This window comes from Scomber scombrus, chromosome 6, assembly GCF_963691925.1.
Source record: "Scomber scombrus chromosome 6, fScoSco1.1, whole genome shotgun sequence".
NCBI classification, from domain to species: Eukaryota; Metazoa; Chordata; class Actinopteri; order Scombriformes; family Scombridae; genus Scomber; species Scomber scombrus.
This window is the reverse complement of record NC_084975.1, coordinates 22,312,809-22,338,139: the sequence shown is the minus strand read 5'-3', so window position 1 is coordinate 22,338,139 and position 25,331 is coordinate 22,312,809. Positions and strand designations below refer to the sequence as shown.

The 25,331-nt window shown below is 40.9% G+C and overlaps 2 protein-coding genes across 3 annotated transcripts; one reads left to right on the top strand and one right to left on the bottom strand.

Annotated features, from left to right (window-relative positions):
• Positions 1–4,893: 4,893 nt before the first annotated feature.
• LOC133982007 (methionine aminopeptidase 2-like) lies at positions 4,894–12,709 on the top strand. The gene is made up of 11 exons (XM_062420897.1): positions 4,894–5,108; positions 5,885–5,998; positions 6,201–6,263; positions 6,925–7,027; positions 7,305–7,466; positions 7,690–7,871; positions 8,376–8,470; positions 10,301–10,397; positions 10,490–10,593; positions 11,701–11,816; positions 12,050–12,709. The coding sequence occupies exons 1-11, from the start codon at positions 4,934–4,936 to the stop codon at positions 12,300–12,302; spliced, it is 1,464 nt and encodes a 487-aa protein (XP_062276881.1). The 5' UTR covers positions 4,894–4,933; the 3' UTR covers positions 12,303–12,709.
• Positions 12,710–13,022: 313 nt separating this feature from the next.
• LOC133982006 (netrin-4-like) lies at positions 13,023–24,736 on the bottom strand. Of its 2 annotated transcripts, none has more exons than XM_062420896.1 (10): positions 24,425–24,736; positions 22,583–23,139; positions 18,834–19,106; positions 17,814–17,940; positions 17,413–17,601; positions 16,328–16,535; positions 16,071–16,183; positions 15,869–15,937; positions 14,875–15,048; positions 13,023–14,547 (listed from the first exon to the last, which is right to left on the bottom strand). In XM_062420896.1, the coding sequence occupies exons 2-10, from the start codon at positions 23,072–23,074 to the stop codon at positions 14,405–14,407; spliced, it is 1,788 nt and encodes a 595-aa protein (XP_062276880.1). In that variant the 5' UTR covers positions 23,075–23,139; positions 24,425–24,736; the 3' UTR covers positions 13,023–14,404. The 2 variants fall into 2 exon arrangements, with proteins under 2 accessions (XP_062276880.1, XP_062276879.1); XM_062420895.1 differs by lacking the exon at positions 24,425–24,736 and adding an exon at positions 23,351–23,700.
• Positions 24,737–25,331: the final 595 nt, after the last annotated feature.

Sequence of the window (25,331 nt, the reverse complement as noted above, 5' to 3'; positions counted from 1 at the left end):
TGGCTTGTTTTCAATGCAATATATTTTTAAGTTGATGCACAGCAGTTTAGACACTGACACAGAGTTGTTGCACGAAAACAAGTGAAGATTTGACTTCACAAGAGGAAAGAATTTCTTTCTTTCTTTCTTTCTTTCTTTCTTTCTTTCTTTCTTTCTTTCTAAACCTTGACTTTATTTATAACACAAAGACAGTGGACATAATTCCCAGCTGCTTATGTGACATAGATATTAAAAATGTAGTGTTCTCAAATGTTAAAGCACTGTGACTGCTCTCTCACATGTATAACAATCTTTTCCCTCGGTGTACGGTCTGTCTGCCAGCTCCACTCCTTAGTTATGCTCCCACAATGGTCACAAATGAATCCACCATCCTGGTCCCACACTGCTGTAATGGCGGAGCTGCAGGAACAGACAAGGAGGGATTACATTGTAAAGCTGTCACACATAAACGATTAAAGACAGGATGTTTCATTTATACAGAAGATCTCATATATCAGCTATGAACTCACCTCAGAGGATGTGTTACAGACCCGCACCCAAAGGCTGTGATAGTAGCCAGGATAACGGGACATTCGCTGTCACTGAACACGTTGGTGTATAAGCCTCTGCAGGGCAGACCTGAGTGGCTCTGGCACACTGCCATACAACCAGATGGGTAGCTGAGAGACCGGGATCAAGGGTCAAAGGGTGACGTGCAGTGACACATTTCCCATATGCCCTACACAACATTTATTTCTTGGAAAACTACAAGAAAAAATTATGAATAAACATGATGAGAGAAGGATACTATATGAATGAGGAACCGTCGTTGATTCTGTAGTGTAGTTTCTTCCGGGCTGGATCCTGCTGCTTCGCTTCTGGTATCTGGGGCATCCCGTTAACTAGAGTGGAAGGTTTACTCCTCGTTCTCTTGTCCTTCAATTTTGCCTTTGCGTCACCATAGTGACGGAGTATGAGTGGTTTGTTCAGATCCTGTTCAGCTGTGTGCAGTTTTCTGTGTGAAGATTAAGTCATTTTTATGCTTAAATCACTGCTTTCCCACAGAACTGAGTAAGATTTATCATTTGTGAAAGGTATATTGCAAAATGAGACTTGCAATTGTAAAAATAAGTAAGGATTTCTCATGTGCTAACTGAGAGCCATCACTCACCAAAACTGAGAGATGAACTTCAGTTAGGCATTATCAGGTATCATGTTTGTCATCTTAGTTCGTTTTAAAGCACTTTGTGATTTTCTAACTGTGAAAGGGGCTACACAAATTAAATTTTACTTACTTGCTTAGTTCAGCATGTTAGCATGCTAACATTTGCTAATGAGCACTAAGAACAAATTACAGTTAAGATGGATGGGTCCTGCAGATATTTGATTGGAAAGTCTTGGACAAATTGATGTGATGATGAGGCTAGATGAAAAGTCAGGGGTGGGTTGAGGGAGGTTACAAAGGTATTATAATTTGTCCTGAGGGGGACATGAATGTATTTTCCAAATTTCAAGGCAATTCATCTGACAGTTTTTAAGACATTTCACACAAGACCACAAATATCAACCTCATGGTGGTGTCAGGATCAACAAGTTAGGATTCATCATCTGACAACATGAATACAAAAATGTTGTGTCAGTCCATCTACTTGTGACTGTATGTGACTGGTTAAGAGACCTGCTGTGGGCACTAGAGGAAAAGACAGGGCATCACCAAAGTCTGTAGGATCCTCTGGGAATTGCGAATATATGTCCCAAATGTCATGGCAATCTATCAGTTAGTTATTAAGATATTTCAGTCTGGACTAAAGCTGTGGACGAACTGTCTGATTACATTACATTTTGGAACATAAACCCTCATTTGACACACTTTTATAATAAATGCAGCAACACAGGTCAAAAACATACTCTGGATTTCTTGCTGCCTGCAGTCGCTCTACCACCCACTGACATAAGCTCATCCTCTGACGTGCGTCACAGGAGGGCTGCTTTGGCTGAATGATCCACCCTGGACATGAATCAAATTCAGTTTAAACAGCGGGGGCACAGCAGTCTGTAGCTGTCATTAACACAATGCTTCAGCCCAATGCCATACCTGGATCCTTACAGCTGCTGGATGAGATGGAGAAGCTGATGGTTGTGGAAGTGTGAGCTGTTAGGAAACAAAGAGAAATATGGCACTTTTAGTCAACATATCACCCGAGGTCTTAAAATCAACTGGATCTTATATTGAGTCACAACCAGTTACATCAGGGAACTTAATAATGTAACTCAATAGCTCTGTAACTGATTAACAGGCAGAAGTACATCTGTGCCCATGCAGCTACCAGCTACTTTGTCCTATCAGGTAAACCAATCCTCTCACTTCCCCAAGCAGCTCTCAAGTTCAGTCTTAAAAGGTCGGGAGAAATTACTTTTCATTGTCATTTTCTGCCTCGACTGAGTCATACAGAGACATATTTTCAGTTAAAATGAGGGACTGTAAAATTCAGTCATACTCACTGCTAATTTTCCACTCTTGAAGCAGCATTTTTGTAATAATATATTCAATATTAACGGTGTGTCTAATACAGATTGGATTTATTAGTTATTAGCAGATGCTTTATCAATACTTTATACATTAAAAATAAGACATTCATTCGTGAAAACAACTTTTAGGTTGCAAGGTTATGAAAAAGCCCTTTGGTTGATGTTTATCCTCTGGTGTTTTTATCTAGCCAACAATTTATTAAAACAAACAACCTGATTGATTACTGCAGTGGGAGTAGAACCGAGAATTAATGACTTACAAACATTTATACCTGCAGATCTGATTATCTGCAAAGTGACATGTGACCCTTTATTAATGCCTAAGAATCCAATCTGCAGTTATACATTCACCTCATTTTCTCATGGCCTAGTCTGTAGTTGTTGAACTTGTTCATTCATTGGCTTTAATTCTGATACGCTGCAGTCTTTTTCTACAAGGTAAGTACTCCTACTGTCCTTGAATGGGATCCTCCTGGTGAATTGAAGAGCTAAAGTACAAATTATACTAGAGGAGGACATACACCAACCAAATTGATTTTTCACAATCCGACAAAAGCTACCCTTATCAGTGGCTTATTTTTTATGTTTAAAGAATTAATACATTATTTATTAACCATTAAAGAAGCCATTGGTTGCAATGTATACCCTTTATAATGTATGTGTTTTGAGATGCAGGCTGTGAGGCCATTTGTCACAAGACAAGAACAATTGTTAATTAATTAATTTCAAGCATGTCTCATCCATTTTTTTGTTGTTTTGTTTTCCTGGCAGAAATTGACTTCCATAACTTGGACCCAAGGACTCATTTACCTCTACTGGAGTTTGATTTGCGCTTTTTCATGCGTGGATTAGAGCTGTGTTGTGTTTTTCTCTCAGGGGGAGAAATATGTCCAACAAATGAGTTACTTTCTCCAATCTCCATCTCGTCATCAGCAGACACCTGACGGGAAGCTTTGTCAAACTTCAGGGACTCTTTAGACTTTCGTCGTCTGTCAGTCCACCTCGGACTTTTCAAGTGAGCAGCCCCAGCAGTCAGATCCTGCCAGGAGTAATTCAGAATATTTACAATCCCATGTGGAAGACACCCCTCCTCGGTCCACTTGTGTTGGGAAAGTAGGCGAGCCAACTCATTTAATAACAGGGGGGCTGCTCGCTTGTATGTGTCCATCGGATCGTGGTTCTTCATATTTAGTGCACCACCGACAGCAGAGGAGGTATCAGGTTTACCATCCCCACATGTTTCACCTGTCAGCCTCTGTGTGGGCTCATCACTTTTACCTTCTTTGTTGCCATTGTCTGGATCTAAACTAAATAGGGGAGGAAATACAAAATGTAATTGACAAATTGATCAGAAACAAAAGTGTAGAAGAACATTTGTTGCAGGTGAATTACCTTTTTATTGCTTGTTCCAACTGTTCTCCCTCATTTGCAACATTAAAATATAAAATGCTGCTCCTTGTCCTTTTAATTCGGTTGCGTCTTGTTGGCTGAGGAAAGGTAAATTAAATGGTTAATGTATTGCAGGTCCTTGTAACCCACAGTCAGCAAAATGAATCATTAGCCCACCTGGTCAAAGAAATACAAAGGACCAGTGCTGCATTCTGTCAGCGCACCAAATGAAGTCATTGCCCCCCCTCTCTAAAAAAAAAAGAAAAAAAGAAAGAAAAAGAAAGAAAGAAATCCACAGGAATGTGTTGAAGATGTCCCACTGTCAGAAAAAACACAGCAGGCTATACTATACGTCCTTGCAGCAAAACAATAGCAACATAACCCAATTGAAGTGCCTTAAAATCCACCTTTCACTATACTGTCAACGTGCACCTGTCCACTCAGTGTGCTGGCTGGTTGCTTGGATACATTGACTGTTCTACGCCCGCTTCAAATACTCACGTTACGCACCATTAATGATCGACTCCGGGCATCAAATTCAAAGCCCCATCTGTGACACAATACAAACAACAAAACATCACTCACAATAAGAACAGATAAGGTTTCTAAGTGTGTGGCAATGTGGACAGACAAAAGGGGAAGAAGTGACGCTTACTCACAAGTGGCCACTAAGGAGCTGCAGTCACAGGTGCGCACAGTCAGGTAACATTTGATTCAGGAATTGAATGGTCAGAGAAAGTGATTATTTTTAGCATGCGATGCAGCATGTATCAATACATGATAGTCACATAACCAAGCATTTAACCTCCATACAGAATACACAGGGATAGGCTAGTGTTGCTGCCCTATTACAGTTTGTCCCAATTTGCAAAACGAATGATAAATTAAAGTTTGTTTTTTTCTCCTCGTAGGCTCGGAACAGGGGAGGATCTATTCGGGTCAAGTTGTTGCACAGAGATTGTCTAATAGCTCATTATTGGCTCAGCTGCCCCCAGCACACTTTTCTGCTTTGACCGCTGGAGGCTCCCAGCAGTTTATGCGTCACTTCATCTCTCAGTCGCTGATCATGGCGGAGCTACAGCTACAGCATGAAGTGGAGCCTCAACTTCTCAACGGGGACGACTTGAACGATGAAAGAGAAGATGCAGATACCTCGGAATCATTAAAGAAAAAGAGAAGAAAGAAGAAGAGGAATAAGGCATCCGCACCAGGTAAGAGGCATCACTTTGCAATCAGAAATCGCGGAGGAAATAGCGCTAAATTTTCTCCTCTAGTGCCGCTAGATAGGGAGCAAGAGCATCAAATATGCAGGACAGGAGACTTTTCAACCTGTCAGAGGGTATTCCTGTCCAGCTGTCCCAACTCTGAGCGGCTGATGTTGGATCTGAAGGCGCTCATCTGTAAACGGGACATTTTCTCAAAATCAGAATCTAACATCTAAACCGATAGTAAGCTGACATATGAAAAATATGAGTGGAAGAAATTTTAATTTTACTCCAGATTAAATATGTTTTATCCTATAAATCCCTCTAAGCTGCATGAAATTATGCAATAGAAGTATCCACAGTGTTAGTGCAATAAGATGACAACCACTCTCATGCAAAAAACCATGCTGATTATTGCAGTCTTACTGCCTCGTGTTGTCAAAATATAAAATCCCAAAATGCCCCAGTTGTTGAACCTGCCCTAAGTCAAGTGTGGTCCACACAGCACTGTCTTTGAAGGGCTAAATGTCATAATGCTGCAAGGTACATATGCCCTTGAGAATATTGACTCCCAAGGTATAGAAAGAAATTATGCACAGCCTCTGCCAAGTTCAGAACATAGTGGATGCACTTTCTTGAAACGACTCTGAACCACAAATAATTTACTCACTCTGAGTGTGTATGTGTGTGTCTCTGTGTGTCCATGCATGTTCATGCTTGCCACTGGTGTACACGTGCGTGTTCACTTGCACATGCATGCACGAGGGTGTGTGACTTTGCAGCAGGGACAAATGAGGCTGAGGGGGATGGAGATGCCGGAGGTGTTGGTGATGTGACAAAACAGTTGGAGCAGCAAACACTGGAGGACAAAGAGAGGGAGGAAGATGGAGAAGAAGGTAGCTCCTTGCCACTACCCTCATCATCATCATCATCTGCAGTGGTGATTGTGCTGAACTTTCAGTACACACAGTGAAATTCAGCTGGTCATATCTGCAATGTGATATCTGATTTTCAGGAGCACACTGGGAGTTCTGCCCAAGCCCCTGTCAATATTTCTCACTTTACAAACTGTATTGAAACTAATGATGCTTTCAACAGATGGGGAAGAGGGAGAGAACTCAACTGGAAAGAAGAAGAAGAAGAAAAAGAAGAAGAAAGGATGTAAGCAGTTTTTTCTCAGTGCAGCAAAAGGCCTTTGTACAGATGCTGTTTTGTCAGTGTCTGGTCAAATTAAATTTGCATTTATTTGTTTCAGAATTTAAAAGGAAACTGCAGTTCACATCACAGTGTTTCAGTTTTGTAGATAGATTTGATAACTCTGTGAAAACCTTGCTACCGTGAAATATCTTCCTTGTCTACATCCTGAATTGATTGCTGCAGGATTAGTTGAAACCATTAGGTAAATACAACAGGTGCACAATAACAGTTTGACTTGGTTAATTGGTGTCGAGGTTTACAAAATGCAGAACTGACACAGGAGGTGCAGGACAAAATGTGTCGAGCAGACAGGACAAAATTAATGACAGCACAGTAATGTCAGTGTTACAGCAGCAGAAAGTAAGTGACCCTAAAAATACCCTGCATATACATCAATATAACCCACTATTGGTTTTCATACTTTCACATTTTTATAGTGATATAATTCAGTGTGTCTTCTTTTACTCAAAGGTGGCTTAATTGATCTGTAAGCTAGGGATGCACAATTATTCTAAAGATAAGATAAAGTATCAATGTCATAAAATGTAGGTGAGGATAACTTGTGATTTCTTTGCTCTCTCCCGCTGCTTTCCTCTGTTTCTCCTTCTCTCTATCTGGGCCATAGTGAAGGGACAGACTGACCCTCCCTCAGTTCCTATTTGTGAGCTCTATCCCAACGGAGACTTTCCAAAGGGAGAGGAGTGTGAATATCCCCCATCAAAAGACGGGTGTGTGACCTCCATATTGTCCCTCACACTCAGCAGTGGTCTTACACTGTGTGACATGTCTAGTTTTTATTTAGGTCTCTCTGCTTTGTACTTATTTATATATTAATGTTTCAGGAGTAGATGGATTAACTGTGTCAGATTTCACCCATGTTAAAGTATCAATATCGTTTGCACCTGTGCAGAGTTTCTGCAAGAGTGTTGCTGGATACCATACCTTCATTACAAATATTTGTATAATGAAAAAATGCCTGTCGTATGCCTGTCTACCTCCCACCAGGCGCAGCGCAGCGTGGCGGACCACCAGTGAGGAGAAGCGGGCACTGGACATGGCCAATGAGGAGATGTGGAGTGATTTCAGGCAGGCAGCTGAGGCACACCGGCAGGTCCGCTCCTACGTCAGGAGCTGGATCAAACCAGGGATGACTATGATTGACATTTGGTGAGGCATCCACTGACTGATTGATGAGACTTTAATCATGCCCTCTCATACTGAGTCTGGAGATTGATATTAATATGGTTGCAGCATGTCTTTGTTGTAATAATCAGGGAAAGCAGGAGAATTGCTTTGGGCTTTCAACGTTTTCTGGCTACTTTGTCTTCCCTGACAACAGTCTCATTGTTCCTGTCATCCATTGTCCCTTTGTGCTGCTTCTCTCTGACAGTGAGAAGCTGGAAGACTGCTCCAGGAGGCTCATCAAAGAAAACGGGCTAAAGGCAGGCCTGGCCTTCCCCACTGGTTGCTCCATCAACCACTGTGCTGCCCACTACACCCCCAACGCAGGAGACCCCACGGTGCTGCGCTATGACGATGTCTGCAAAATTGACTTTGGAACACACATCAATGGTGAGAGCTCACTAATAACTATTTAAGTGCTTTTGGAGTTGTGCTGTGCTGTTCCACACTTGGCATTTATTATGACACAGTAAAACGATGATAAGATTATAATACTTAATGCCTGAAATAAACTGTTCTCGTAAGTTAATTAACTTCCTCATTTTCTGAATTAATGCATGCTGAACAGGGCTGCGAAATTATCATCTGATGTGGTTGGATTTTTTTAAAATTAACATTAGAAACTACAGAATCATTTGCTGTACAAATTGAAGGGGTCTCGTAGCCTTTTGCATCGTTGCATTAATGCACAAAATTAGATGTCTCAATTCCATAAGACAAAGCAGCGCAAAGTGTCACCATAACCAAAACAAATTAGGAGCACCACCTCACTCTCCTCGATCAAGCAGAATAAAATACATATATATATATAAGACAACGGAGGCCAAACTCAGACAGATTTCTTCATCCCTGTGTAACACCTGTTTCGAATAACTAAGATGTTTGGTCTTCCAGGTCGGATAATAGACTGTGCCTTCACCGTCACTTTCAATCCAAAGTATGACAGGCTGCTGGAGGCTGTGAGAGATGCAACTAACACTGGCATCAAGGTAACACTTTCTTCTACAATGTATGGTGTTTACATCTTTTATTTTTATTTGAACAGGGACAGGGACAGTGCGCAATAAAACATTAAACCTGTATAAAACAAGGAGAGATGCATTGCACCGGGTTTTAACAAGTTGCTATTTTCCATCCGTATTACTTTAAATGTTGGCAGTACTTTAAATTAAGATACACAAAGTCCTGAGTAGCTACAGAGAAACAAGAATATTAGAGCACATTTGTATGTATATCTATAACCTCTAAAATAATATTAAGATGAGTAAAAAAAAGTGTTTAAAGTTCTCTCTGGCTTGTGTCATTCAATAACTAATGATAGATGGCCAGACAAATAAATATTATTATTAATATTAGTGATACTATTAGAAGCATTACCCAGGTAGCCAAGTTAGTACTACGTGTAACTTAGGTAGGATGATTTTATTATTCACTTGATGTGACACAAAAATGAAGGCAAATTCATAAAGTAATGATTCCTACTAACATGATGCACTTATTTAGTATAGTAACATATGTATATGCTAATGTATATGCATTATATTTTGTATACAATATTATCAATGTGTATGCTCCTTAATACTTGTTTTTACATATAGCAACGGTCCATACTCAGTGTAACTATAATACCAGGGCCAGTGTGTGTTCATGTAAAGCACCTCATGTAAAAAATGTAGCCAGAAACTCCTTTTTTTACGCTGCAGCCATGTTGTGGAGCAGCTATCCATCTCACATCACAGTTGTTAGAAAACGAAAGACATTTATAGAAGTAAAGTTAGGACTTCTTTCTGTAATAGGGTCACAGACCTATAATGAAATTTGCAATGACATTTTTACTTTAGCCATTAAAATTGTCCTTGTTGTACTTGTGTAGGTGTTTTGACATACAGTACAAGTCGAACGTTTGGACACACTTTGTCATTTCCTTGAATGAGAAAACGTTTTACTGGAACTGAAGGTTTTATTAGGCTGTTTTATGTACTGCCGTGTGGTGATGTGTTTTTAGATTTAAATGTATTTTTTATGTTATGGGGAATTTCTTGCTTTGGTTTTTAAATGATTTCTGTTTTTTAACATCTTGGGTGTAACTTCTAAGTGTTTTAATTTGATCATGTTATCCCTTCAATTTGGTTTTATGGAATTAGTTGAGAAAGCAATGACTAAGATAAGATACACTGCATCTTATATTATTATCTATATTGAAGTACAGTAGTAAAAGGAAGTACAGAGCCAGATGTGTAGTATAGATAATAGACATGGTAAAGACCATTTATATGCTTTAAGTATCAGTTGATCCCCTGGTACTGACGAGACTACACATACTAATATACATTATGAGCATCTACTGTTTACAATATGGAGCATGAAAAACAAATATAATAGTAATATAGTGCTATATATAACATATATACATCATAACTATGAAGTGCACTGAGAAACAAATAATCACAAATAAAGTGAGGAGATATGAGCTGTGCAATAAACTTAACACCTGATTCCGAGTTCAGGAATGATTCATTAAAGTATTCAGTGTACAGATTTATGTATATTTAGGAACAGATCATTAAATATCTTATCTTATCAACCTGTCAAATAACCATTCATGATTTATTTTATAGGCATTTATTTATTGCTATACAGGAACTGTTTATCAGCGGTTAGTTTCTGATTTATACCTTATTAATTCCTCAGTAACAACTTTGGAGTTTGTGCATCTTACTGCAACTTGTTTCGTCACTGCTCCCCAAACGGGAGAGCCAAATATTTCTTACTATCCAGGATGTCTCTGTGTTAGGAATGTAAATATGTCTCTGTCCCAGTTTGCAGGAATTGATGTGCGCCTTTGTGATGTTGGCGAGACCATTCAGGAGGTCATGGAGTCCTATGAAGTGGAGATAGATGGGAAAACATATCAAGGTACTATGAGGCAATTCATCACCCTTTCTTCATGCCCAGGTTCAGTAATGCCTCCTTATTTATTAAAGCTCCATTTGCTGCTCTCTTTACAGTGAAGCCTATCAGGAATCTCAATGGCCACTCTATTGGACAATACAGGATACACTCAGGAAAGACCGTCCCTATTGTAAAAGGTGGAGAGGCCACGAGGATGGAGGTTTGTGCAGCAGTCTACACAGCTTACCCGATTTAAACTGGTATTTCAAATTAGCCAAATGAGCCTGGAGCACAGGACAACACTGCAGTCTTTTTTACTGGAGTATATGAAATGAAACCGTTCTTAGCTGTTTGACCTTGCATATAAATAAACCCTTTTTAATTCTTTAGTGTAATTGGAAGAACATGTGGCTGGTTAGGGTTACGATGGGGTGTGGAGAAGTGTTCCAATTCACTGCTCTAACAGCTTCTTAGTCACCCTCGTCAGCACTTTAATTACAACTTTAATGGAATTACCCGCCGCATCGAGTAGCAACACGTGTTAAAACTCTAGCCCATCATTTCACTGTAAGAGCAATGTATTGTGGCCATCCAGAATTCATTAATAGGCTTGTGCTTCAACAAGGAGGAACACGGCTTTGCACTATCTCCCATCTCCCCAAACAGTGAGGCCCATGCTTGCCTCACGTCCGCACAGCTGCAGTACATCACTGTATTTGGACAGAACTGAGCATTTTAATTGGCAAGTTGCTGCGTCAGCTTTTTACGTGATGGCATCAGGAAGGAGCGTGGAGGGGTTGGGGTTCTGCTGCTGATGTTGCAGGTTTGTGTGTTGTATTTTTAGCTGAAGTGTGTTGGTGTAACAGGGCCATTACCCTCTTTGTGATCAGGGAGTGCGTGGGTGGAGTGGCAGCTGGGCGTGCCACGGGGCTGCTAGCACTTTGACTGATTATCGGTGCAGTGAGAGAGGGTGTCGCAGTGTTATCAGCTAATACCACAGGGACTCTAACAACAGCCCAGCACTGATAGAGACACGAAATGCCAATGAAATTCAGCCAATCAACCTGCATGAAGCACAGCTCCAGAGACAACACCGCTGTCCTTAATATACTACTCATGAATATGTCAGCCGCTGACATCTTGAGGTTTTTGTTAAATTTACTCTCTGTCTCCCTGAAGTGATTTTGCCCCTTCTCACGTTTCCAAAAATTTGCATACAGAGATAAATTTAGACATTTTGTAATCTATAAGACTTTCAGGGTCATTTTTCCCCCCAGCACACAAAAAAAGTGAAGGGTTTTCTGTCTTTTTTTTCACTGTTTCTCAGGAAGGTGAAGCTTACGCCATTGAGACATTTGGCAGCACAGGAAGAGGTGCAGTCCACGATGATATGGAGTGCTCACATTACATGAAAAACTTCAATGTGGGACACGTGCCAATAAGGTCTGTCCTGCTGTTTTCATCGCATCCCTCTGTTAAAAAAAACATAATACTGATTCTAAAAAAAACTATTTATAGGTTGATTTGCTCCTTATTCTCTGTATTCTAATTCATCATCCTAACCAAAGCAACTGTGAATAGAGCATCACACCTGCATGTTAGTTTACATCTACAGATTCATATCTAGTTTGTCAAATTTGTCTCACCTTTGACCCTGTGTTGTCACTGTGCTTCAGACTTCCAAGGGCTAAACATCTGCTCAATGTGATCAATGAAAACTTTGGCACCTTGGCATTCTGCCGCCGCTGGTTGGACCGCCTGGGTGAGAGCAAGTACCTAATGGCATTGAAGAATCTGTGTGACCTTGGCATCATAGACCCCTACCCTCCTCTCTGCGACATCAAGGGCAGCTACACCGCCCAATACGAGCACACCATCCTACTCAGGCCCACCTACAAGGAGGTAGTGAGCCGGGGAGACGACTACTAAGCATGCGTCAAAACTCAAAGCAAACCAGCAGGAGCATGACAGCTCAGAGACAACAAACCTCTTCAGACCGATAGCAATTATGCAATATTTCTGACCTAAATTTCCACTGCTTGAGTACCTTTAGGTAATCATTTTAGCAAGAGCAAGAGACTTGTGTCATGGCAGTAGCTTACTAGTTTTTTTTTTTCTCCAAAGGTCAAAGCCAATAGATAAAAGGGCATATCTTTAAGAAATGTAGTGTTGTCATTTTAGTTATATTTTGATGTGCTGCTTTTAGAAAATATGCAAAAGAAATATATGCAAAAGATCCTGCAAAAAATGTTTTGGCGAACACTTTGCCTAAAAACGCTTTGCTTCATTGCCTTGTTAAGACCTTGTGAGGAAAAACAACTGCTATGAAATATTTATATTTCTATATTTCTTTGCTCTATTTTGATTTTAGGCAGTTTTATAATAAATAAATTGTTATAAATCTCGCATTGATGGCTGTGTCTATATTTGTACAGATCTAACAGTTCAGTGTGCCCTAACGTGAAAGTGTATTTCTCTGTTTCAACCAAAGGAGGGCGACACTAAAACATGGGTCAAACATCCATCATCCACTTCTACTAGTGAAGACAGTGAAACATGCTATTCATAGCCTTGTACTTCAGCATAATTTGACCATGGAGTGAAATAAGACTTTTCTCAGAAGCATTAAGAATAAGCACACTGATGCATGGTTTATACAGCTTAGATGAAAAAAAAAAAAGCAAAACAGGACACAGCAAAGCATAACAAATATCACATTGACGGCAGGGAACATTAATGTACCTTAAATCAACACTTTGTTCTTTATGAAAAAAATCCAGCCCATTTTCTCTTATTTGGGTAAAGTCTTTGTGACAAGGACATGGGCAGTGATGTCATGGCTGAGGAATGCATCATGTCTCCTCACAGAGTTTGTCCTTCTCCTTGGAGACAGCAGACCAGGCCTATTCTTAACTGGACCCGGCTCAAAAATGGCCTGTGGACAACACTGTGATGTCAATGAATACCCAGGCTTTTAATACATATTTATTTTAGGGCAGCAGGAGTCACAGGCCAAAAAGAGAAACATATGTTAGGAGTGTGTGTGCTTTCACTCACTCTCACACACACAAACACAAACTGGCTCCCGCAGGATCGGAAAAGCCTTATCTAGTGCATCCTCATATGGAGCAGAGGTGAGACAAAATCCTCACAGAATCAAGCAACCTGACAACGATCCCCTCGTGTTACTGAACTTTCTGCAAGAGAAAACTCAATCTCAAGTGTTTGAGTCAGCTGCGTGTACTTCAGACCAGAGAGGGTGGAGCAGAGTGAGCTTTGCTCTTGTCAGACAGCAGGCGGGCGAGTGTGCCGGAGCAGAGCCGAGCTGTTCAGATTAAGCCTCCTCCTTTAATGTTCTTTTTTTTTTTCATCCTCTCCCCTCATCGAGGAGTTACTTGTTCTGACCTGCACAGAGTCCCAGAGTCCCTGCCAAGGACATCAAGCATATGCATACACGCACATTCACACGCATTCTGATGTTGACTCATTCATGATTTATCACCAATATCTGTGAGGCGAAGAGGATGATTCAGGTGTCTTTGTAAGACTTCAAAGTTAACAGCTCTCAATGAAATAGAAACAGTAGGATATGACTGTGTTTTGGCTCATCAACTCTGACAGCAAGTTTGGTTAGGAAATAAAATATAATTGAATATTTACCTGCATAAAGTATTGCCTTATAAATAACCTGGAAAGAGTTACAATCTGTCAATAACACAGGAATGAAACATCAACTTTGTCTTTGCCTGGATGAAAGTCTTTGTGGCTTGCTTTGCTCTTTGATCCTAAAGTGACTGTACTCGGGCAGGGCATCTGCTTACAGTATCTGCTTATTTCTACCACAGCTTACCAACAAAAACAGCCTTGTAGTTTTTGGGGGCTGAGGACTCCGCTTTGGAAAGAGAAGAAATGAAGTCCCTGTAATAGGCACTGGTTTTGCTTTCACTTTAGTGTCCAAGCAATGCCTATATCAGTGTCCAACCTTGTTTATCCAACAAATCATCTTGTCCTCTGCAGTTTTTGGCGATGCCCTACCAGCGGTCACATTCTTTCCTGAGGATGTGGAGGATTTTGCGTCCCAGACTTGACTTCCATGGTTTAACAAGGCTTTTGGTGTTCACCATTAGTCGGCCAGTCTTCCAGTCCTCATGTCCAGCCACTAAATATTCAGATCCTGGAGAGGAGAAGAAAGAGCAAAGCATAAGTTTCACTGCATTTAAACTCTACACGGAATCTCACTAAAATACACAGAACAGGGGAATGGTCACTGTGAGACGTACGTTATGTAAAAGACACATTATATAACTCTGATACTGTGCTGCTATGACTGGTTTGGATGAATGTTGCCTGAAATTATTATTGTAAGTGTGAGATGTGAAATAATCGACAAAGATCTTCTATCCAGCACAAAGCTGGCAGATCGTCCACTCAAGAGTTGACTAATTATAAACTTCTGCATTGTTAGCAAAAAAGTTTCTCATTGGAGCTGGCGGCAGCTGACCTGGGTTGAGGATGGGACAGGTACAGCCTTTGATGGTCCAGGACTCGGGGTAAAGGGTGACACTTCCTCTCTGGATCTTCATCTGAGGGCTCTGGTGCAAGACCTTCTTGGCCTTGACCTCCACTTCTGCATGGGAGCCTTTATCATGAGCTGCCATCACCCTCACCACCAGTACTGAGAGAGCAAAACAAACCGTGATTAAAGAAATTAGCAAAGTTCAGCTACAAAATACAGTCCTGACTTTCCCCTTCTCCGAATTTTGATATTTTGCACTTTTTAAAAACACATTTTTAAGGTTGAACGGGAACTAATTTTAGTTAAAACCTGAGGATTTACTCATGAGGGTTGACTTCCAAGCCTGTGAAACAGTTGTATAACTTCTGTGGTTATGAAGGGGAGCTTTCTAGTTTGAGAAAATAAACCCAATGATGTCATCTGGATTAGGGCTGGGTTATGCTTGAAATGAGCTAATTCGTATGCTCAAACCACATCTAAGGGCAAAAGTCTTTATAGCTATGACAAATGGCCACTTTTGAAGGCTGAGGGAGGGGCGAGATGCTAGTGTAGTTTAAATGGGAATAATGGTGCACACTTTCAGGCAGTCTCTAACAGATTCAGTTGTGTTAAGAATGAAAAGCTAAGGGAGTTTAGGAAAGAAGTTTAAATCCTTCCTATTTTTGTTACCTCCTGCCAATCATGTGTGAAGTGAGTGTGTTTGTCAGATTGTCAGTTTTTTATAGTTATAAAAATTGTCACACGTGGTCTGGTAGGAAAGTGTGGGAGGAAGGGGTTTCTGACACTGTTCCACAATCTTACAAACGCTGTGTTTCAAAACTTTCTCTCTGATTTGGCCCAAGACTTGAAATTTTTAACAGAAAGACTGTGTAATAGACTCAAGGTGAGGACTTTGAAAGACACTCTCTGCTGCATCGATTTGACCTTTTTTATGTGTCTTTTAACTGCCATTTAATTCTCTATGTGAAATAGCACTTACCATAGTCATACTCCGCAGCACAAAAGAGTTTAGGGCTGCCAAGGGTCCCCTCTACACATTCACATTTCTCTGGAAAGTAATAAGATTAATAAAAATCACAAAATCAAGATGTATCCATTTCTAGATCAAAACAGCTGCACTTTATCTATGTGGGATTGATGAGTGTGTTGTGAATTAAAGTGTGATATGACCTGTGACTCACCAGAGTGGTGCAGTGCAGAGAAAAGCTCCTCTACCCTAAAGAGTGCCGTCTCACTATTATTGCTGCTGTGTCCCATGTGGCCAGTGGCTGTATAAAAGACCTCCACATCTGAGCTGTGCCGCAGAGGTAAAACCAGTCAGAGGCAGGGCTCCACTCAGTGTTAATAATCCAGAATGCACTCTACTTTTACACCATTTATGCATCAAAATATCCTGGTACAGTTACATATGGATATGTTATTAAGTCTTGGCTCTCACCCAGAAATGCAATCACCAGTGTATGGGTCACAGTCCCCTGTACAGTCACATGGACGGCAGCCGTATTCACCAAGCCCCCAGTAACCCATCATACAGCTGTCACAGCGGGGGCCTCCGACACCAGGCTTACAAGTGCACTCCCCACTACTAGGGTTACAGAGAGCGCTACCACCTGAGAAGACTGAGCCTACAGGGTGGCAGGAACAGGCTGCAGAGGAGAGGGGTGACACAACAAGAGCGTTAACATCTCTGTAGGTCAAAAAACATGTCTTCTTTTCTGGAACAGACCTACAAGCACTCAGTATACATTACAAGCATTCATGGGCGCAAGGGACAAACACACTTGCACACACACAAACAAACATTGGTGTTGGAGTGAACACAGAGAGATGCCACAGCGGCATGAAAGTTCTATCTATTTTATCATCCTCCTGTAACAAACCGAAAGTATGTACTCAACATGCTTTTAGCAGCTGCAAACAAAAACAAAATGTAAATCACTCTCTCTCTACGCTGTCAGACTCGCTGCCGGATGGTCCCTTGTGATGGCAGATGGATTTTTGTTACAGATCTGCTTCATCTGTTTCCAAAAACGGCCTGTTTGCTCTTAAAAATGCTGCAGTGTGCCTGATGGGGGGAAAGGGCAAGAATGGGAAAAATGTGCTTGCATGGACCATGGGAAATTCCTCCATTGTTTGTAATTACAGTCACATTCCAACACAGTAAGGTCTTCGTCATTCCTGCTAAGGAGTCATCTAATTATCTCATTGCAGGAAGAAAAGTGACTCAGAGAGGTGCAGAGGAAATGCCCTTATCAAAGAGATCAGACTGATTTACGTAATATGCAAGGTCAAAAGCAAATTCAAACCTACATTAATACCCTTTAAATATCAAAGACTGCTGCTCTTAATTTATTTTCTCTTTTTATATACTATGGACCCTCATGTGAGGGTCCATAGTAAATTAAGTTTGAATTTAATTTAGTTTAATTAATTGGAATTCTAAGCTGGCTCTCATCCAGACAGTTATGGTTTAATGAAAAAGCTACACTCTGTTTTAAAGTAAAATCGCATGTAAGGCCTTACGTTTGCAGGAGTCAGGCGCAGTTTTTGGACGACTGGGATCTCTGAAGAAGCCTCTCTTACAGTTCTGGCAGTGACGGCCCTCAGTGTTGTGATGGCAGTCGTCACACACGCCTCCGCTCCGCCGCCCTGATGTTAGCCACAATCCACGATCGAAGTGACAGCTCTTGCCATGACCATTGCACTTGCACTCTGTTTTGACAAAGAAAGACATGCTGAAATCTATTATTCAGCTCATCTCTGAATATTCAAAGCCTTCATGATAGCTTTTAGTAGCTGACACAAAAAACTGCTCACATATCAGCATCTAAAAGGTTATATGTGATTTATGACACTAAATTTACAGATAAGTGTACATGCTGTGTGTCCAGCTCTGCATTTGATTCTTCTGCCCCATCACTCACTCTGGCATTCATGCGGTGTCCCTATGATTCCATTGGCAGCCTGCCAGGGTTGGTCATTGTAGAGTGGTGCACAGCGCTCACAGTGGTCGCCAGCTGTGTTGTGTCTGCAAACGCACTTGCCATGGACCTGCCAGGCAACCAAACAGGCAGAGACGGCCTTTATTTTACATTTTATTGTATCTGTAAGCATCTTTTAAATGGTTAATTGAATGTTTTTTCAGGAAAATTGCTTAGAGAAAAGTGAGACAGTGATTAGCAAGCACTGCAACATAATGTATATTTGAACATATTGTGCTGTATTATTTACCTCTTGAATTGGATGGTTACAAAATATGTTATCATAGAGCCCATCAACCTAGTGGTAAACGTATAAATGACTATGGTAACCATTTTTACTGGACAAAGATAAAACTCGGACCAAATCGACTGTCCATTTAAATAATGTTGTGCTTTAAAGCTGATTTCCAGTAGCCTTGCACCTACATGTGATGTCCATATAACTATGTTCACCATACTTCATCATACTGACATCTGCACACATCAGCATCAGCACAATCACAGTGGTTATGCACTCTGCAGCTTACAGTATTGTAGCATGTGTATCATGTCCAAACCCCCCACAGGCCATGTTGGAATTAAACCAGTACTTCTATCCTCCATTTACAGTAAGGAGAATAACATGACAGAGACTATATGTTGTTAAAGCATTATGCTGAATACCATAATTAAGGTTTCCACATCCTTAAATCCCTGTAATGGTAGGTAAAGCTATAGGCTAATATCCAGTCTTCACTGCAGCCCTCAGTTTCAGCAGCACATACCAGCACACAGCTGAGTAACAAGGGAGTGGTGGGAACACGACCACAAACCCTCGACTCCAAATCTCACCACATGAACAAGAAAAGACTAGAGACAAACAGAATGCATCGACAGGTTTGGTGTGACGCAACATTTCATTACAAGCAGTTTTCCATGGTGGAGTATCGTGCATCTGTAAACCACGAAATACAAAATACTCACCATGTTACTGGTTCTCGGCTGGCTGGGATTGTAGCCCTTGGCTGGTACACAATGGTCAGCATGTCCATTGCAAAGGCAACTGCCTTTAACAATAAAGTCGTAGATGGCATAATGGTCTGTGGGCACATCAGAAGCACCTGGATGTTTGGCCTGGCAGGGACATGGCTGGTGCTGCAGCAGACTGACTCTCAGGTTGGTGATCATGAGCTGGTCCTGAGCATCTGGTCCATAGGGATCCAGGGAGTTCCAGGGTGACAAGGCTCGATAGATTACCTGTAAGATTAAAGATGAAGAAACATTTAAGAAAATCTCTCAAAATCTGTGCAGTTCCATTTCAAAATTTCTTTAATAGATGGAAAAAGTGGTCCTTAGAGACACTGACAACATGAAAACAAATTATGTCAGTTTCTCTTTTTTCTTGGGCTTCCAAATAAAAAATAGGCATCAATGTGTTTCACCTTTCATGCTCCTCAAAAAGCTGCTATTCTAGGAAAATCAGAGCCACTCAAGTGCAAACGTCGACAAATGGTCCCTGTGCTCACTTTCTTCAACTGCGCAGTTTAGTTGAGTGTTGACCTTTCAGACAAATTCTCACTCTCTGTCTATGAAACTGTACACAGATGTAAAAAGAAATGCTCATTACTTCATCATAACATCAGAAATAAAGAGTGTTGGACACACAGTAAACATGTGAAAGGATTCTTACTGAAATATCATTGAAAGCAGGAAGTTAATAAATTCTAGATACCAAAATACATAAATCTTGATAAAACATTATTACAAACAATTGTATTTTTTTTATTTTCGATCAAAATCTTGTAGCAGCCCTGTGTGTCTCACTGCCATTAACACTTTTTCCTTAAATGCCTTTTTCTTAAAGACTTTGCACCCTGAATCACATCTTGACTGAATGTCCCAAAGCACTGAGAGAAGGCCGATACAAGTGGAGGCACAACAAGGTCCTTACAGAAATTGTCAAATGGACGGACGGAGAGGGTCAAAGTCAACAAACACAATCATCAAATAGCATCACCACCCGAAGTTGTCAATTTCCAGAGGGAAGGAAATAAGAACAACTACCAAGAATCTACTTTCTATTTTGCATTGAGCATCCCACTGGGGGATTCAAATGGACCTGAAGTGGAGACTTGTCTTTACAGGAGAAGTAGCAGTAACCTCACTCTGACCAGACAAAAACCATATTAGCAGCCAAACTCACAGTACCTTGGAAGGACAGTGTAGCCATCTTTCATAAACTAGAAAAAGTTCAAGGATTAAATCGATGAGGCTGTTGTCAAAGGATGGCACGCCTTTTTTCGCCATTGAAATCAGCTGTTGCGGTTTTCCAGCAACATCACTGCAAACCCAAACAACTGAAGAAAGCGACTGGGAAGATAACCACGACAGCTGAGACCAGCTCAAGATGGTTGTGTTTGACGGAGGCCGCAGTTGGAAACCTTTTGCACATGAAGATTAATTTAGTCTTTGCTGCTCCACTCAGGCGAAGCACACAGGCTGAGGGGCTAAACGTTTGTGACCCTGAGATACCTGCTGAAGATGCAGAAGGGTTTCCAAAAATGCAAATGCCCTGACCGTCCTGCCACCAAAGAATACCATCAAGAGGGGTAACATATATCTTAATTAGCTCCTGCAGTTTCTGCCTGTAACAAAGCATTATCTTGTGTTTATTTCACCTGTAAAGCTTTAGATGGGGGCGGGGGGGGGGGGGGGGGGGGGGGGCAGTGCAGTATGTACCTATATAAACATGTAGTAAAAAACACCAGATTTTAGCTCAGTAGTTCATACTGTACCATATTACAATACATACCCATTACTTAAATACCTACAGTATGACTTTTTTGAAAATTCCTTTATGGCCTAAATTCAGTACATACTGTTCTTGGAACACTGTTTTTACAAAAAATAAAACTGTAAAATGGAAGTAATTAAGCTGTAAATTGCAGCCTGTAATCTAAAGTGTTTTATTGATGGAGTCATGAACAAATATAACTACACTATATCATATTATACTGTATACCATATATTAAATGTTTAATGCTAAATAAGAGAACTTAAAATACAGTCTACCTTTTTATGATCTTCTACCTTGAATTGAACTGCTACATTAATCTATATTTATTTAAAAGCTAGAAGAGTATTTAACCTTTACTGAAGCAAAAAAAGGTTTCTGACATTTTAACTTTATGGTCTACAATCCACACTTAGTATGTCTTACGTCATCTGTTTTAATCTATATTTGTGAGAATTGTTACTGTCTCATAATAATGTGTCATGTACAGTGACACCATGTCGTTAGTAAGTATTGTGCTGATGTCAACAACAAGAAGATTTACTGTATAATGAACACATATAATGATTCTGTTTTACAGTAGGAAAAAGTTCAGCTGTGGTGACATTATGCAAACTTCATTTCATTACATCAAGCAGAAGGTTTAAACAAGTATATAATGTCTGTAACGTTATAACTGAAGTCCCCTACAATTTATTTGACTGTTGAGCAACAGAGACACTAATTATGAAGAGTGAGGGGCTTACACAAGAGAGCTGACACACTCAAGACACATACTTGTTGCAGATACACTGCAATTATGAGATCAGTCAAAGCCATATATTCATTCAGACATTCAACCAGAACCTCCCAATGTAGGCTGAGGCACTTTGGGGGGGAAAACAAACCTTTGCTGGCCAGTGAGAGTCTCTTTCTTTCTCTCTCTCGCCATATGTGTGAACCAATGACCCGCTCATGAATAAACCATAGCTGACTGTCAGAGGTAAAAGTGAACATTGATATTCTACCCATAAAGCAGCGAGTGGCTTTAAGAAAGCTGGCCTAACAAAAAAGGTCTGCCAAGGCCCATCAGAAGAGATCAGTTTACAAAGCTTGGTCAACTGTTTGTTCAGTGGTTTCTGTGATATCAGCTTAGTAATGGCATCCTGGTGCCAATAAATAGACAACAAGAGTGAAGCAGACGGTGTGTGTTATTGCTGTGAAGTGCCGGGAGGATGTCTGGCAGCATGTTTTGATGTGGTCACTCTCAGATCTCTGAAATAAAATAACACTCCAATATTGAAATCTGCCTCTCTTTCAAAGCTTTCTCTGAACCACATCATCATCCTCATTCCTTTTTGCTGATGCATTTAAAAGAATAAACCAGTGATTTTGTATTTCACTTCCATAGAGTTGTAGCACTTGTGAGAGACACATTTTCTAAAATGTGGATGGAAATACAAGAAAATATTGATGCAACTATTTTCACAAGTTGAGTAGGACTTCGTAATGAGTACACCATACTTGAAGTTTGCAATTCATGGAGTGCACCTTTAAAAGGTTCATATCAGTGTCTGTAGAATTTGCACATTTTTTGCAGGCAATCTTCCAAAGTTAAAAGGTGTTTACTTGTTAATGACAATCATTGTTAAGTTCACAAATGTTGTGTGGAAAAAACACAATTGTTAGGATTACAGAGCAAGGGGTCAAAATCGTGCTTGAAATCAGGCTTTATCTCTAGCATGATTATTGAACGTTATTGGGCAATTTGTGGTGTTTCTTTTAGTGGAAAAAGCCTTAAAAAGAACTTTTGCTGACTATGTGGTGATGGAATATGAATGGTGCACAGTAGATATGACAACATCCTGCAGGCTCATTAAGGGTTAAGTTTACCTGAGGGGTCGTTAAGCCTTGTTAATTATGTTTTTACAGTCTCAGAGTTGTTGCACAAAACACTCACCTCTCCTCTTGTACAAGGAAAACCTCTGGAATACTTGGAAGAGCAAGCTGCCCCACTCTCCTCGGCTGGTGACCCCTCTGCCATGCCAAACGCCTCCTCACAGTCCCTGGCAAAATACTTGAGGGTCTTCCATGTGTGCCCATGGTCCTGAGAGCGCTCCAACACCATGGCAGCGGGCCGAGGGGAGCGAAACACCAGGATGAGGTGAGTGAAGAGAAACTCAGTCTCCAAGTCCAGCTGGAGCGTCTCCTCCTTCACCCCCTCCGCAGACTGCCACCAAGTCTCGGGGTTGCGGAAAGAGGAGTCGCTCATGGCAGAAGGAGGGTGCGCCTGGCTGGGGATGGCAGCGTTGCACTTGCTGCATTTTGGTGCCGAGCAGGACTCCTTACTGCGGGGGGCAGCAGTCTGCCTGTGAGAGCAGTAGGGCTCGGAGACATTGGAGCCGCAGACCGACTGGGTGGTGAGCACTCTGCCCTGTGCCAGGTTACCCATACGAGGGTTACAGGCGCGTCCGGAGCAGCGGTTATCCACAGCTGGACCTTTGGGTTTAGACGTTTCTGTTAGGAAAAGGGTGCGTTCATTTAAAATACAGGTGAGAGAACACGTGCAGGTGTGAATTATTTGCGACTGTGTTAAGGGGTTCAACTCCCGCTTCCCCACCTAACTTTCGTGAAATATTTCCCAAGAGCTTTTTAAAACTTAAAAAATATATATATTCACATCTTCAAAACGCGTGCGTAAAAGTATCAATCAGAGTTTCAAACTCACCGGTCAAAAGGGGGGAGGATGCGCACACCGGGATAATGACAAGTAAAGTCCAGAGTCTCATCCTGAGTTTGTTGCTTATAAATTAAGTCATCTGTCGTAAATTATTTAAATGCAGGAACGTGCCTTCAACAGTTTGATCCGAGGATGATTGTCAATAATCCAGCATGTCCTCTTCCGATTTAAAATAAACTTCTGAAAAACGGTACGACGCAGAAAATAAGAAACACGATAGTATTGAATTCAGGCTGATTTCTTTCTGTAATGGTGTAGACATGCCTCGTTAGACTTAATGTGTGTAATCTGAGAGCTCTGACTGCGCTCATTATCCCTAAATTATTCCATCCACTCGCACTCCAGGGTTCAATTTTGCAGTGGAGAGTTCATTGACATTTGGGAATATGAGGAGGTTAGCACCGCCCTCTTCTGGACTTTTCTCAGACCCCTCCCACTGCGATTCCTAAAGTCAGACTTTTCCTAAGAAGCAATAATATCGAGACCATTTCTGGACATTTCCTCATACATTTCTTAAGAGATGTTGTCAGAAAAGATAATTATGATGATGAATCTCTTACATTTTGTCATGATGAAAGTAAACATGGGACCAATTTCGGTAACCAATAAATAGATGTGACAATTTGAGCACAGACAATTTAAATGAAACTGTTGATGGTCTAAAACCTGCATTCTTGCCACATATCACCACTTATTGTTAACTGTCACTCATTAACCATGCTTTACCTGCCTCATCAGACAGACAACAGCCCTGGACCTGAGGGGTCACGCAACCCTTGACACCAATAATCATCCAGTTGCATGCCTTTTTCCCCTCCAACTATATCTCAAAAATGACTTTACGTCATTGAGACAAAAGAGACATTTTAAGAAAAGAAAACGGCTATGTGATACTGAGGCTGTTCTGCCAATGGCTAACAAGATTTATCATACTCATTTGATACCGTGGAAAAGCTTTAACATGTGGACAGAGTGAGGAAAATGGAGAAGGGAGCAAAAGACAGGGCAGGTTGTTGAGTGAAGATGAAAAGAGAACCGTGTCTTTTAGTGCATACATCATACCTGTGAACACATGAGGTCAGGAGTTGTCTGTTCTTATGGTGTGTAAGGCCTGTCGAATGAGTCACCCTCTGTTGTCATATGCGTGTATATGTTAAATGAGCAGACATGTGTCATGAACATTCTCAGTCTCTTCCCTAAGGCATCCCGGCCCTGACGGATTAGGACATTCCTGGAATACTGCGACTCTCGTCACACTGCCGGCCTCTTCTGTTTAACAGGGGACAGGATTTGTATCTGTGTGTTTTCAGATTTGCATGGGTTATTTCGGTTGTCTCCAGATGATTTGCAGGGGCAAGGGTGATGCACCTTGAGCTGTTCTCTTTGTACATCACTTGCATGTTTTTCAATCCTCAAATCCCAGGAGTCACCATGAAAAATGCTGCAGGAAGGATGTCTAATCTTGGCCAGTCTGTGGTGTATTCCCCTAGCAGGATGAAAGCAGCACACATCACAAACAAATTCCTTTACTCTCTTTTAACTTCAGCTGTTTGTTGTTTTTCTCTGTTACGCAACTTGAATTCTATTGAGCCATGTCCTTAAAGGGTCAGGCTGACACAATTCAACAACATTTTCCAATGTCAACCATAAAAAGACAAACCAACAATGAACAGATCCTATGAAGGTTTTGCTTGTGTAGCCAGAGGCTGATATATCTTATTTCTCTATGCCATGAGGTTCCATTATTGTCCAAAAACTATTGAAGGCACATCAATGAGCCACACTGTTGCTATGGGCAACATATTTCTTTGTTAACATAAACACTGCCTTGTAATTTATTTTGAGTGTGTCCTTCATGCACTTTCTGTTGCTGTCAATACTCAGAATCACACCACCATTTACTCCTGTCTGAGTACAGTTAAAAGACTACAATATCTGTTTTAAACTAAATGTAATATATAAGAAAAAA

Excerpts from the sequence above, each read along its gene's own strand:
- LOC133982006 (XM_062420895.1), bottom strand. The coding sequence starts at position 23,411 with ATGAGACTCTGGACTTTACTTGTCATTATCCCGGTGTGCGCATCCTCC. Across the intron at positions 19,107-22,582 it reads TTCCTTGTACAAGAGGAGAG|GTAATCTATCGAGCCTTGTC; the intron begins GTGAGTGTTTTG and ends TTAATCTTACAG. Across the intron at positions 17,602-17,813 it reads GACACCGCATGAATGCCAGA|AGTGCAAGTGCAATGGTCAT; the intron begins GTGAGTGATGGG and ends TTGTCAAAACAG.
- LOC133982007 (XM_062420897.1), top strand. The coding sequence starts at position 4,934 with ATGCGTCACTTCATCTCTCAGTCGCTGATCATGGCGGAGCTACAGCTA. Across the intron at positions 5,109-5,884 it reads GAATAAGGCATCCGCACCAG|CAGGGACAAATGAGGCTGAG; the intron begins GTAAGAGGCATC and ends GTGACTTTGCAG. Across the intron at positions 7,467-7,689 it reads ATGACTATGATTGACATTTG|TGAGAAGCTGGAAGACTGCT; the intron begins GTGAGGCATCCA and ends TCTCTCTGACAG.